Source organism: Garra rufa, chromosome 14 (genome assembly GCF_049309525.1).
Source record: "Garra rufa chromosome 14, GarRuf1.0, whole genome shotgun sequence".
Classification (NCBI taxonomy): domain Eukaryota; kingdom Metazoa; phylum Chordata; class Actinopteri; order Cypriniformes; family Cyprinidae; genus Garra; species Garra rufa.
The window spans coordinates 43,777,891-43,792,167 of NC_133374.1; the positions used below are offsets into that span (position 1 = coordinate 43,777,891).

The 14,277-nt window shown below is 35.7% G+C and overlaps 1 protein-coding gene across 1 annotated transcript; it reads left to right on the top strand.

Annotated features, from left to right (window-relative positions):
- Positions 1-319: 319 nt before the first annotated feature.
- Positions 320-14,046, top strand: LOC141284461 (heat shock 70 kDa protein 12A-like). Its single transcript, XM_073817429.1, has 4 exons — positions 320-604; positions 761-985; positions 1,140-1,311; positions 12,983-14,046. Exons 1-4 carry the CDS (start codon positions 320-322, stop codon positions 14,044-14,046), a joined length of 1,746 nt encoding a protein of 581 aa, XP_073673530.1.
- The last annotated feature ends 231 nt before the right edge of the window (positions 14,047-14,277 follow it).

Here is a 14,277-nt window from a genome sequence, read left to right on the forward strand (position 1 = left end):
TATACAAATACAAAAGTGCATTTCAACAAAATCATTTAAAAAATATAAATCAGCTATTCTGTCTTACTTAGAGATAAAAAAATAAGCATTTATTATCACACCAAATCATATCAATCCTGCATTTGGTTGCTACTGTTATGATAAACATTAGTAATGCATGTCTACTTCATAGTTTTAAAAGCACAGCCCATTTTTTTGTGAGAGGATTACCAAAAGTGAAAGCAGGATTTGTGAATATAAATAAGAGAGAGCGCAAAGTGTACAGTTCATTTTTGAAGAAGGTAAAAGCTCTGAAACACAGCAGCTCTCTAACTACACAATGGCAACAATTCTTTACATTGCTATTGATTTTGGAACATCATACAGTGGATATGCCTTCAGCTTTAAGAGCGATTTCAATCAAGAACAAATTTGGATTCCTTCATGGGGTATGGGTCAAGGTCAAAAAACTTTCAAAACCCCCACCTGCATTTTATTTGATGAAGAAGAGAACTTTCAGAAGTTTGGTTATGAAGCCTTGAGAACATACACCTTGGCGATGAAAAAAGAGCAAACAATGAACCACTATCTATTTGAGCACTTCAAAATGGAGCTCTATAATACAGTAAGTTCTTTTACATTTGTAATTATACTTTTGTCTTATGGATTGTTATGTTTACCTTAAATATCATATTATTGATCTGTTGACTGATGTGACTGGAAGATTTATTTGGTGCACTTTCATTGAGTAACAATGTAATTAAACGTGTTTGTTGCACAGGAAATCCACAGAGATTTGATGATTACAGCATCAAATGGGAAAACAATGAAGGCTATAAAGGTTTTCTCAGAGAGTCTGCGATTCCTGAAGGATCATGCACTGGCAAAAATTGAAGAAATCACTGAAGAACGAAAGTTTGTTGCATCAGATGTTACATGGGTATTAACAGTTCCTGCTATCTGGCCTGCAGTAGCAAAACAATTCATGAGAGAAGCAGCTGTTGAGGTGAGTTAAAGAAAAAACATAGGAATATCAAATACTCATGAAAACTCATCGTATACATTAACATTTATTCATTTAGCTGATTTACAATTGGTATACACATACAAGCTTATCTTCCTGTTCTTCAGAAACATAATTAAGTTAATTAATCATGCAGGCAGGTCTTGTGACGAATGCTACACCTGAAAGGCTCATCTTTGCCCTGGAGCCAGAAGCTGCATCTGTGTTCTGTAAGCAGCTGCCAAGTGATGGTTTCATAGCCGAAGGAGAGGGTCAAGAAACATTGGAACAGCAACCAGGAAGCCAATACATGGTTGTAGATTGTGGAGGTACACATTTAATTTTCCTTTAAATCCTAATGCAGACTTACATACAGATTCACTTTAGATTACAGTTTGCAATTTATAGTGTACTTTTTTGTAACAGTGGTGTACCTCTAAAACATGTACTTGTAGGTATAAGGAAACAATAAGGAAAAAGAAAACTGGAAAATTAAAAGTATTTTATAACCAAAAGGTACCTATTCTATTATTATGTTGTTACCTTTGTTCCATGTAGTTACAAATAAAATACTACAAATATACATACGGAAGGTAGGTAACCAGAATGCCCATTACCAAATTCAAACTCTTTACATATAACACTAAAGGAGGTGAAAGGTCAAAGAGACATTTTGCGCCTTTCAGTAGTAAGAGTAGCTTATTGATTTGTAAATTAAGATTAAAGAAAGAAATTCAACATTACAAAATCACTATTTCATCTTGACAAATTATTTGGCATCAATAAGTGTAGCAAACAGTGAAACATTATGTGACGGTCATTTCTTATTGCATGACAGTAGGAAACAAATTAAAAACAGTAAAACAACAGTAACAGACATTTAACATGTAACCAAAAAGCAGTCACAGGTGGTGACATGTTGTTTATAATGATATAACATGCTTTTAAAATAAGGAAAATATAAATGAAACCACTTAATTTGTTTTAGTAATACAATTTGTAAGTTATAAAATAAAATAAATAAGATGGATGACATGGTATACCTGCATAACACAAGGCTTTGGATTTACTTTAAAATTAATGTTTAGTTTGTGTTTCATAATCATTTTTTAATGAATCACACCAACAGAAATACATCACAATGATCTACTCATTCATACTAAACATTTAAAAATATTTAATTTTATTAATAAATGAAGATAGATGACATGGTACACCGGTGCTGTAAGACAAAATATTTTTGTATTTTTCCCTTCACTTTAATGCTTATTGTGTGGTGTTTGGAAACACAACAATAAAACAAACACAAACTCGCCTATATTAAATAAAATGCATGTGAACAGTAGCCAACTGTTTTGATAATTTCATAAGTAATATTCAGGAAATAAAAGGTAATAAATGGATGTTTGAACTTATTTGCATGTCTTTTTTTTTCTTTTAATCCTCATTCCAAATGATCAAAAAAGAGAACACAACAATAAAACAAAAATATTACTTATTACACTACTATATAGTAGTAAAATGATCAAATGGATGAGAATAGAGGAAACCAACAATAAAACAGAAGAAATTACTAAATTATTAGAATATTACTATACCCCTGTGTACACTATGACCACATTTACCCCTGCCACCCCCATTCCTTTTGGGCAAAGGGATCGCTGGTTTGTGCTTTTTGAACACTTTCTCGTCATGCGCGACGGCACCACTGTTATGCAAAGATGTACCGGGAGACGCGCGTCTATTAGACGGCCGATCGTCATTTCCAAAAGGCAAACATTCCCCTTCAGAGTGAGAATCGGCAAATAAAATTTGCAACATTTGTTTGTGCTTTATTTATTTGTGGTTCATGAACAATCTCGTCTTACACAGCAGCACAACTGCTCCGCAAAGATGTACCGCGAGATGCGCGTCTATTAGACGGCCGATGGTCATGTTTTTAAAAGACAAATATTCCCCTTTAGAGTCAGAATCGGAAAATAACATTTGCAAAACATCCTCACGGTACAACTTATTATCAGCCGTTTGGTACTTTTCTCCTCACAAATCTGACAATTTACTCTATTTACGCTATGAACTGTACTGCTTCCGCATAAATGAAGATTGCTCACTTTCTCTATGATTTCCTCCAATACTTTGAATAGGAACAAGACGTAATTTTGGTCTAGAATCGAAGTACTACATGTCTGCCATCTAGTGGTAAGGAATACAAATGAGTATTAGACCGTATTAGGAACTACAGTCTATTTCAATGGGTATGACGTCTTGTCGCAATTTTGCAACTTTGGTGCTTAGAGGGTTAACATAAGTGACAAAATAAGTAATTTAACATTTTATTCAACAAATGAAAACAGATCAGCAAAAAAAAAGAAACAGCTATGCTCCAAACGTTTCTAAATAAATAATTAAAATATCTCCTTACTATTTGACAGTCATGGTATTTACTTTTGCAAGTGTTTTGTGGCAAGCTTTAAACACGGAACCCTTCCAATCTGTGCTGAATGTGCGCTCAATGCTGCTGACAGGACCGTCTGAGCCACTCTTGACAGTCATGGTAGCCTGGTCTCGTGTTTCCCCCAGCGCTGCAATTTTTTTTTAATCACCACTGAATGTCTAAAATATAATTTTAGCCAGCATTTGATCTTTGACGGACTAAAATGCAGGGCTATAATACGTCTTAAAAGTGGAACATGGAAATATAATGGATGTACTGCGAAAAAAGTTTTATACTCGACATTGTTTCCAAATCATTAAATGTGAGATTCTGGAAACGAGAATTAAATTTAGCGTGGATGGTCGGGTCGGGAAGAAAATTATTCTAAGCGGGTATATATATATATATATATATTATTCTAAGGGTGTATATATAGTTATAGAGCGGGTAGACTATTTAGATACTTCAACATCAAATAAAAAGTTATTCATAAGCAGGAGCAGTTTCATTATTGTTTTCTTTTCTTTTTTCCTGATGAACTTTTATTTGACTGCATTGGAAATAGAAATGTTAAGTTAGTTTTTTTTCCCCAACCGACGTCGTTAAGTTATTATTAACCGACAAGATTGTGTTAAATTACATTTAAATTTGGCTGTGTCACATTAAAAACAGCTAAATTCGTTTTCAGGGATTAATTTCAGACAAGCAAAAAGCAGCATAAACATCAGAACATCATGAAAAACCTAAGCTGTAAAAGAAATAAATATGCCCATATGTGAAATATATTTTTCGGAATGAATAATAAATTAACAAAACAAAAGAGAAAAAAATAACAAGTACAAAATACATTACACATTTCAACATTTAAACCAACAGCAAATGAAGATTTGCATGTTCGAGAGGTGGCTCGTCTTTTTCATACCATTTATACAATTTTAGATACACTTTATTTGATTGATTTGTGTAAGAGGAGTAATATAAACTATAGTTTGGATTGTTAAAAATTTATTTTATGTAGTATTATTATTAGTAGTAGTATTTTTTTTCAGCGGTCAATGTAAACCATAGGAAAACAATGGATCGCAATGACTGTTCGGACGCAGAGAACATTTAAAATGTTTATTTACACTTGTATGACGAACCACACACACAAATATGAGCCTGCTATGTGGCCAAGAGGGCAGGGACATGCCAGGATTAAACAGAACAGCGGTCAGAGGAGACAAATTAAGTTGTGGTTTGAGGAGAACAGGGCAGGTGTCTGTGAGAGATCAGTGTTAGCTGACGAGATCTAATCGGGCAAAATCATAGCATTTGTCATCTAGAAGTATTGATTCTACTTACCAGTAACACAAACGAATGATCGTTGATCAAGCGTGTCATACTCATTAATATCCGACGCTAACATTACGTGATATAGCGGGTTTTTAGTACCGCGCGTGCGAGAGAGATAAACACCTTTTTGTTTTATTATATGCTTATATGGCAAATACCCCCAAACTTGATGTGCTGTCTCTGACTCTGCACCCAGGCTTTGAGGCTTGCTGTCTGAAATCAAAATAGGTTCTACATATAGCTTAAATGCATTTTAGGCAGGGGCATGGACAACTCCAGGCCAGCAGACATGAGTAAGTTTATGGTAGAGATCATTTATTACTCTGAGCTAAATACTTGTAAGTACAAATAAACAGTAACATTTAAACTCAATTACAGTTTGACTATATTTAGGTGACAAATACATGTAAAGTAAAACTTTTTGATGCCATTGGTATAAGACAATTAATATTGACAGCATACAGTAAAGTTGTCTGCTGGTATTCATCAGGAAGCCCTTACCTGCATGTGTGGTGTCAGCTATTAGTTTACAGAGGAAAGATTACTTTATAAAGGTTTTGAATGGCCACATTTTGGTGACAAACAATAAAAAATAATCACAATCACAAATTGTCTTACTGTATACATTTTTTATGAAGTTTACAACATATATATCAAGCAGATCTGCATTTATGGCTAATTCAATTCAGTTTAATTTATACAGCAATAAATCATAAATATTATTTCATAGTACTGTTAATACCCAACTTAAAACACAACATTGCAACTGTTAATATATACATGTAGATGTACAAAACATATACTACTGAAAGAAAAATATTTTCAGTGTGGGTATCACACTAATGTGTTATTTTAGAGGTGGTTAATAACAGCTGGCTCCACTGCTTCAGATCTTCACACAGCCTCATGTCTTGCAATGTCTCCCAAAGCCCTATAAACACATGGCAATAAATTACAAATTAGCTGTGCAAACAATGTGACCAAACTGTAACTAGACTTGATGATTATAATATTAACAAACTGAGGATAACTGACCAGTAATGCCTTCTCCTATGGTACCGTTTTTACATGGTTCTTAAAATGATATTGCTAATGCTTACAAGCTAGCTACGGTGCTTTACAAAAACGTATACACATCTCGTTGTCTCATTATTTAAATAAATATGTTCACGGATTTGGTATTTATGAAAAATTGTGAGAAGAAAAACAAGACTTACGGTGCAGTTCACGTTTTCGTCGAGCTGCATCTCTGACGGCTTCGGACGAACCACAGTCTGACGGCGGACCCGATGAAGCTGCTGTGTGCACCGAAGGAACTGCACCGGCTCTGAGCCTCACTTGGTTCTTGCTTCAGCATCTCATGTCGAACTGCATCATATCGCCGGGATGATAATCCTCCAGTGTAAAGTGAACGCGTTTTTCGAAGCAGATGCATTAGTATAGGCCCGTCACTTCATCCGCACAAACGCACCAAGATACTGAAGATGGCACCGTTCTTTTTATTGTAATTAAACCCGTGGAAATGATGTCCTGACAGGCTGGAGTTTGCACACCCTCCATAAACACAATAATTTACCATGACGATGATCAATTGAAATTAAAAATAACTACCGAAAACACACTAACTCACGACTGCTCCTACTGAATAGCAACAGAGCTTGGCGAACGACTCCTTCTCGTGACGTCATATGACGCGGTGTGGAAAAAAAAGTTGTTTTTGAGAGCGGTCAAGGAAACCGTCACTTTGTCTTCTAAATTTGTGCCCTTAGGTCTTGTAAAATATTTTCAAATAGTGCATTAACGGTTCGTATAGTATTTTCATTCACGAATATATGTTTATCTCAAATTTTTTTTTTAACATGCAATATGCACTTTAACTTATTAAGCTTGGGAAAGCCAACTTACTGAAATCCTATTTAAACTTCTTCTTCTTCTTCTTCTTCTTCTTCTTCTTCTTCTTCTTCTTCTTCTTTTTCTGAGCGGAAAATATTTAGACACCTACTCCTCCTAGACCGTTCAAGCTACATACTCCAAACTCGGGTCAGATCTTCATACTGTTCAGACTTAGTGTGCTATATCTTTTCAGACTGGTTTGAGTTATGGTTTTCTTAAAAATTAATATTAAAAATCATAAAAAGGTCCCATAGACTCATTGACCAAAAGTCCATGTCTGTTTGAACTGTTTAATGTAAACTGCTAGAAGCCATTGATACTCAATTAAGCTTTAAGCTATCTATCTATCTATCTATCTATCTATCTATCTATCTATCTATCTATCTATCTATCTATCTATCTATCTTCAAACCTTATCTATCTATCTATCTATCTATCTATCTATCTATCTATCATCTGCTAAAATCATGCTAGCGACTTCCTAGTTGTGCTAAAATCATGCTAGCAACTTGCTAGTCCTGCTAAATAATGCTAAAATCATGCTAGCGACTTGCTAGTCATGCTAAAATCATGCTAGCGAATTGCTAGTCATGCTAAATAATGCTAAAATCATGCTAGCGACTTGCTAGTCGTGCTAAAATCATGCTAGCGACTTGCTAGTCATGGTAAAATCATGCTAGCGACTTGCTAGTCATGCTAAAATCATGCTAGTGACTTGCTAATCATGCTAAAATCATGCTAGCAACTTTGCTAGTCATGATAAAATCATGTTAACGACTTGTTAGTCATGCTAAAATCATGCTAGCAACATGCTAGAAACATGCTAGTAATCACCCTGGGTACCCTAGTAACCGCATAGCAACACCTTAGCAACCACCCCAGGCACCATAGCAACCACATAGCAACACCCTAGCAACCACCTCGGGTACCCTAGCAACAACCCTGGGTACCTTAGCAACCACATAGCAACACCTTAGCAACCACCTCGGGTACCCTAGCAACCGCATAGCAGCCCCTTAGCAACCACCCAGAGTACCCTACCAACCACATAGAAACACCCCAGCAACCACTCTGAGAACCTTAACATCTAACTTGAAGCTTTTAAAACTACTTTAAACTTCTATCTATCTAATCTGTCTATAAATCTATCTATATATATAATTCTATCTATATATCTATCTATAAACCTATCTATATATAAATCTATCTGTCTATAAATCTATCTATCTATTAATCTGTCTATAAATCTATCTATCCGTTTAAGCTTTAAAACTACTTTAAACTTCAAACTATTTCAGACTGAAAACCATCAAACTTAAATCTTTCCAAACTTTTTCTATCTTTAAACTATAAAAACTAATCAAACTGCTTAAAGCTTTCAAAACTTCTTTAAACTTTAAGGCAAAGCTTTCTCAAGCCAACTTAAAGTTTGTCTTGATGAACTTTTTTATCTAGTTATGTTGGCTTGCTATATGTTTTTAGACTGATCAGACTTACAGTTGATTTATTATTAATTTTTGAATATGACAAATTTCCCATTGACTTACATGGGCTGAGAAAAAATGCGCCCTCTAAGAGCAATACCTCTCGACTGAAGAGGCGGGACTCAAACCTCTTACTTACAGTCACTCTGAAATCGGTGGAAATACAAATAAATATCACCTTAAAAATTTAATTATTACAGCGATTTAACTCTAAATACCCATTAGAACATATCAACAGCTAAATCAGTTTGTGATCTGTTTTATTTCAAAGTTAAAGCACTGTCTTCAGCAAATGTGTTATACAGACGAGCTTTCACGGCTCGGAGCTAACTTACCCGACTGAGAATTATACATGACTGCACGTCTTTTAAAAGCATTTAAATAAAAACACTCCAGCGATCCAACACAATAAATATACAAGAATATTTTAAAGAACTACATTAGCTGCAAATGAGCTATTCAATAGGTTTCACTTACGAACATGTTACCGAGCTGTGACCTATACTTTCACTTTGACTTCGGTGGAAAATGCATATAAATAACGCCTTTAAAATTACAATATTCCAGACATTTAATTGTAAATACCCATTAGAACACATCAAGACCTGAATTCAGCTGTTTGAGCGAATTTATTGAAAACCCTAAGCAATTCCTTCACCGCGTACAGATTGCTTTCAACGATTATACATGGAGACGAACGACATAATTTGCACGAATTAGAACGCCTTTAAAATTACAATATTGCAGCGATTTAATTCATTCCACCCATTAGAAAATATCAACAGCTAAATGCAGTTGTTTGTGAGTATTTTGTTTTCATACAGAGAGCGCTGCATTCAGCAGTGTGTTAGACATGAGCTCCGAGATGTCCGACTGACAATTATACATGACTGCACGTCTTTTAAAGGCATTTAAATAAAAACACTCCAGCGATTGCACACAATAAATATAGAAGAATATTTTAAAGACCTGCATTGGGTGCAAATGACTTTTTTCATAGGCTTAACTAACTAACATTGGATGCACTGCTCAGTCTTCGTCTGCATCAAAGACATCATTTGCACGTCTTTTAAAGGTATTTTAATACAAACACTCCAGCGATTAAACACAATAATAGTACAGTCATATAATAAAAAGGTTAAATGCTTGCTTATTTTTGCTTTTCGGCTCAACCGCACGACAACGCGACGCGGCTTTGAAGCAGGCGCTCATCACATATTCCAGTATGGCAAGTCGTTTTAACCTAAAATCCACACACGATGCTCTATGGCAAGCTGTTTTAGCCTAAAATATACTAAGCATTTCTTGTCGTACTGCCATTTTTACTAGCAACAATTCAATTAGAGAGCTCTAAGTGTTCTGGGCTGGCCCTTTTGCCCGAAGGCTACCCAATTTGGCTCTCCAAGCCAACATTTAAAGTTTGTCATCGAACTTTAGCTTCTAGTTATTATTATTTTTCTGAGCAGAAGATATTTTTAGACACCTACTCCTCCTAGACCGTTCCAGCTACATACTCCAAACTCGGGTCAGATCTTCATACTGTTCTGACTTAGATTGCTATATCTTTTCAGACTGTTTTGAGTTACGGTTTTCTTAAAAATTAATATTAAAAATCATAAAAAGTCCCATAGACTTTCATTGACCAAAAGTCCATGTCTGTTTGAACTATGTTTAATGTAAACTGCTAGAAGCCATTGATACTCAATTAAGCTTTAAGCTATTTATGTTCTTTCTAACTAATAACTAATCTATCTATCTATCTATCTATCTATCTATCTATCTATCTATCTATCTATCTATCTATCTGTCTGTCTGTCTGTCTGTCTGTCTGTCTGTCTGTCTGTCTGTCTGTCTGTCTGTCTGTCTATCTATCTATCTGTCTCATCCATAAACCTTCAGTGTTGCATGAGGCTATTAGTTATTAATATAACATGCATGTACACATGGTCATTATTGCCTGTACACACCTGTGGAAAGGATGCCAGAGGCAGCAGAAGCAGCAGGTTCAGGCAGAGGGGACCCAGGCTCACTGCAGTCCAAAGTCATCTCTGTCATGAAAATAGTAAATATTAATACAACATTAAAAACATTGCACATTGCACCAATCAAAGATAAATTATTTTAAACTTTTCATTACAAAAAGAGTCTATGCCCTCTTGTCTTGGTGCACTTGTCAACAAACCTCCTGTCCCTGCTGCTGCCTCTGTCTCACGAAACGAAACGAAGGGATCGAGGAAAAGACAGGACCGCAGAGTACCGCCACTTTTTTCCTGACTCTGCTGCTGACTGTCACGATCCAGGCGGGGTTGAGGAGTGGAGAATGATGAGGAGAACCAGAGTAGATGAATGAATAAAGATTTATTAAAACAAAACACTGAAACTAACATAAACAAACAAAAACCGGGAAGAAGCACATGAAACCAGGCAAACAGCAGTAACAGAAATCATTGATGGACAAATGGGGAGTGCACACACAGACTCTTAAATACACTGAAACGGGGGCGTGGTCACTAACAAGATAACAAGGGGGAAATACAAATATGGGCAAGACTGAACTAACTAAACATAACCAAAAGGGGGAGACAAGGACTAAACCATATAAGCTAGAAACATGGGGGGAAAAACACTTGGAAAACATGACAGAACAGGACAATACACAGACATGACTCTGACACTGACCCACTCCTCTTCTCCATCTCCTTTCTCCTCTCCTTTAAATAAGTGTCCCTCAAACACTTCCACTTTTTCCTGCATACTTCCTCTGAATAAACACATTGACTAGTGAGTGGGAAATTAGTTGAAAATACGGCGATATGCCGGCTTTAGCTAACTTGTAGTCTCAATATGCATAATATTGAGTAAAGAACTTTTTTATAACTTACCAGTTTCTCCGACCTCTTCACTCACTTTCTTCCAAGCAAGATCCTATTCTATTAAAATACGATGTTGTATCGTACAATTCCGGGTGTCCGCACAGAGCAACAATAATCTTCTCCTCCATCTTTGTTAAAAAATATAGCCTCCGCTCACTGATCATGTCACTACTACAGCGAGCAAACGCTTGAAACGCTCAATGCGCGTCGCTTCATTCGCGCGTTTCGCGCCGCAGGATGACTATTCGCGTCTTTGCATTGACTGTGAACGCACCTTTAGTCATGCTAAAATCATGCTAGCGACTTGCTAATCATGCTAAAATCATGCTAGCGACTTGCTAATCGTGCTAAAATCATGCTAGCGACTTGCTAGTCATGTTAAAATAATGCTAAAATCATGCTAGCGACTTGCTAGTCGTGCTAAAATCATGTTAGCGACTTGCTAGTCATGCTAGAATCATGTTAAAATCATGTTAGCAACTTGCTAGTCATGCTAAAATCATGCTAGCGACTTGCTAGTCATGTTAAAAACCATGCTAGCGACTTGCTAGTCATACTACAATCATGCTAGCGACTTGCTAGTCTTGCTAAAAATCATGTTAGCGATGTTTAAAATGTTTGTTTCAACAACAACTTGTGGGCATAAGGATGTTACAGATATGAGAAATGAATTAGATTAGAATCAGCACTGCACTGACCAACCAGTGTATGACATCAAAGTGCTATGAAAGCAATTCAGAAGCAAGAATAGTCATCTGCTCTCCATAGCTCTTGCAGTACTTTGATCTCACACATATCAATTAAAAAAAAACACTGGGAAAAAGGTGGAAAGACAAATGCAGGGGGGATAGCCGAAAAAAAAAAAGTTTTGATTGAACACAAACAACTTCTTTAATTTATCCTCAGATTAAAACAGGCAGGAATGATCAGGAAAAAAGACGATCATCCAATAACGTCAAAAAAACATTAAAGACCGACAGCAAACTGATTACACAGACAAACTTATAAAAGGAGAGCTAATGACTGAGACAGGTGTGGCAGATAATGGTGATGAAGGCTAAATCAAAGCACAAAAAAGGGAGAGACAATGGGTGAAAACAATGCACACTGTGACAGATATACAAATATTCAAATGTTTGTGTGTTATTTAATAGAAATTAGTTTTTGTTCAGCAAATTGATAAAGGTAAAAACATTTATAATGCTGCAAAAAAAATATTTCAAATAAATGGTGTTCTTTTGAACTTTCCCTGTTCATCAGAGAATGATAAAAATGTTTAGTAAAAATATTGAGCTGCAAAAGTGACCATTGTTGATAACTGAGCACCAATAAAATCCAGCACTATATGAGAATGATTTCTGAAGGATCATGTGACACTGAAGACTGGAGTAAATATGCTGAAAAATAAAAGGAATAACTTAGAAAATAGTTATTTAAAATGTAATAACATTTCACAATATTACTTTATTTTTGATCAAATAATATATGCAGCCTTGAGGGTTAGCACTTAAATGTTAACATTGCTGATCCATATAACTATAACTATAATAACCACGCAGTAACCTTAAAAATTAAAAATGAATAGTTGAAATTGTTGGGGTTTTTTTTGTTTTTGTTTTTCTTAAGTTTAAATTAAGTCATTAAGATAAAATGTGTTAATTACATATAATTACAGACCTCTGGACCGATTTCTTTATGTTAGCAAGTCTGTTAACACAAGTGTTCCCCAACATTACAGTCCAACACCAAGCTAATGAGCATTAAAACCACTAAACCTTTAAGTTATCGAGAACAAGACAGAATAAGAAATTTATTTATTAGCAGAAAAGTTTGATCACACAGTGTGACATGCCTTAGTGAGGTTTCTGAGGATACAGTCTGTATCTGCCTTAATCATCTTCTGTTCTGAACTCCAGAAAGAACGTGTGCTCATTTCCACTGAGTTCTCATGAATAAAAGCTGTCTTTTTTGTGTCTTGCAGGTGGTACTATTGACATAACGGTCCATGAGGTGTTGGATAATGGCAACCTAAAGGAGTTGCAGGCTGCATCAGGAAATAGCATGGGTGGACAGACAGTAGACAAGAATATTATGTCTTTTCTGAAAGACATTTTCTCAGAGGAAATTTTTGAGAAATTTTTGAAAGAGCAACCAGGTGAAGCACTTAAACTGAAGAATGACATTACGATGATAAAATCTTGTGATGATGATGTGATGTTGACATGTCCTGTCGGCTTACAAGAACTTGCCAAAGATAAACAGAGCATAGAAAGTTATTTTGAGGACGTTCAGGGAGCAGAGTGGGATGATGGTGGAATATTCATTGAACGGGAAAAGCTACAAAGCTTCTTTGATACGAGCTTCAGTGCTATAGAAAGCAAAATTAATCAGATCCTTCAAAAACCAGAGCTGAGGATTGAGTACATGCTGTTAGTGGGAGGCTATGCTGAAAGTTCATTTCTGAGGAAGTTCATGCGGAAACAATTTGGCAGCAAACACAAAATACTTTGCCCAGCAGAACCTCAGGTAGTTATTTTGAAAGGAGCAATCAGATACGGCAAAACACCTACCATGGTTAAGTCCCGTATTAGTGCTCTGACATATGGGTCTTGTATATGTAAATCATTTGATGAAACCAAACACAAGGACAAAAGTAAATATATAAACTCAAGAGGTGAAGTGTTTTGTGATGTCTGCTTTCAGCAGCTTGTCAGCAGTGGAGAGTCAGTTGAAAGTGATGAAGTTCGTTCATTTATAAGAAGTCCAGCAGATCCATTGCAGACAGGTATAGTATTTAGATTCTACAGCTCTGAAAGACAAAAAGTCCAGTTTGTGGATGAAGATGGGGTAGCACAGATTGGTTCTTTATCAGTTGACATACCTAACACTGACAGAGGCATGGACCGACAGGTCAGGTTACAAATAAAATTTGGCTCCACTGAAATGCAGGCAACTGCAACTGATCTGGAATCAGGTGAATCAAGATCAACCAGACTGGACTTTATGAGTAACTCAGTCCATAGGCATAATAAAATATGTGCCTGAATACAGTAAAAAAAAAACAACAACAAAAAAACAACAACAACAACAACAACAAAAGACAATATATACAGTGCCCTGCGAAAGTATTCATACCCCTTCATATTTTTCACATTTCGTTGTTTTGCTGCTTAATGTTAAACTGCTTTAAATATTATTGTTTTATATATACACTCCATACACCACAATGGCAAAGCAAAAAACATCTTTGTAAATTTATTAAAAAAACAAACAAAC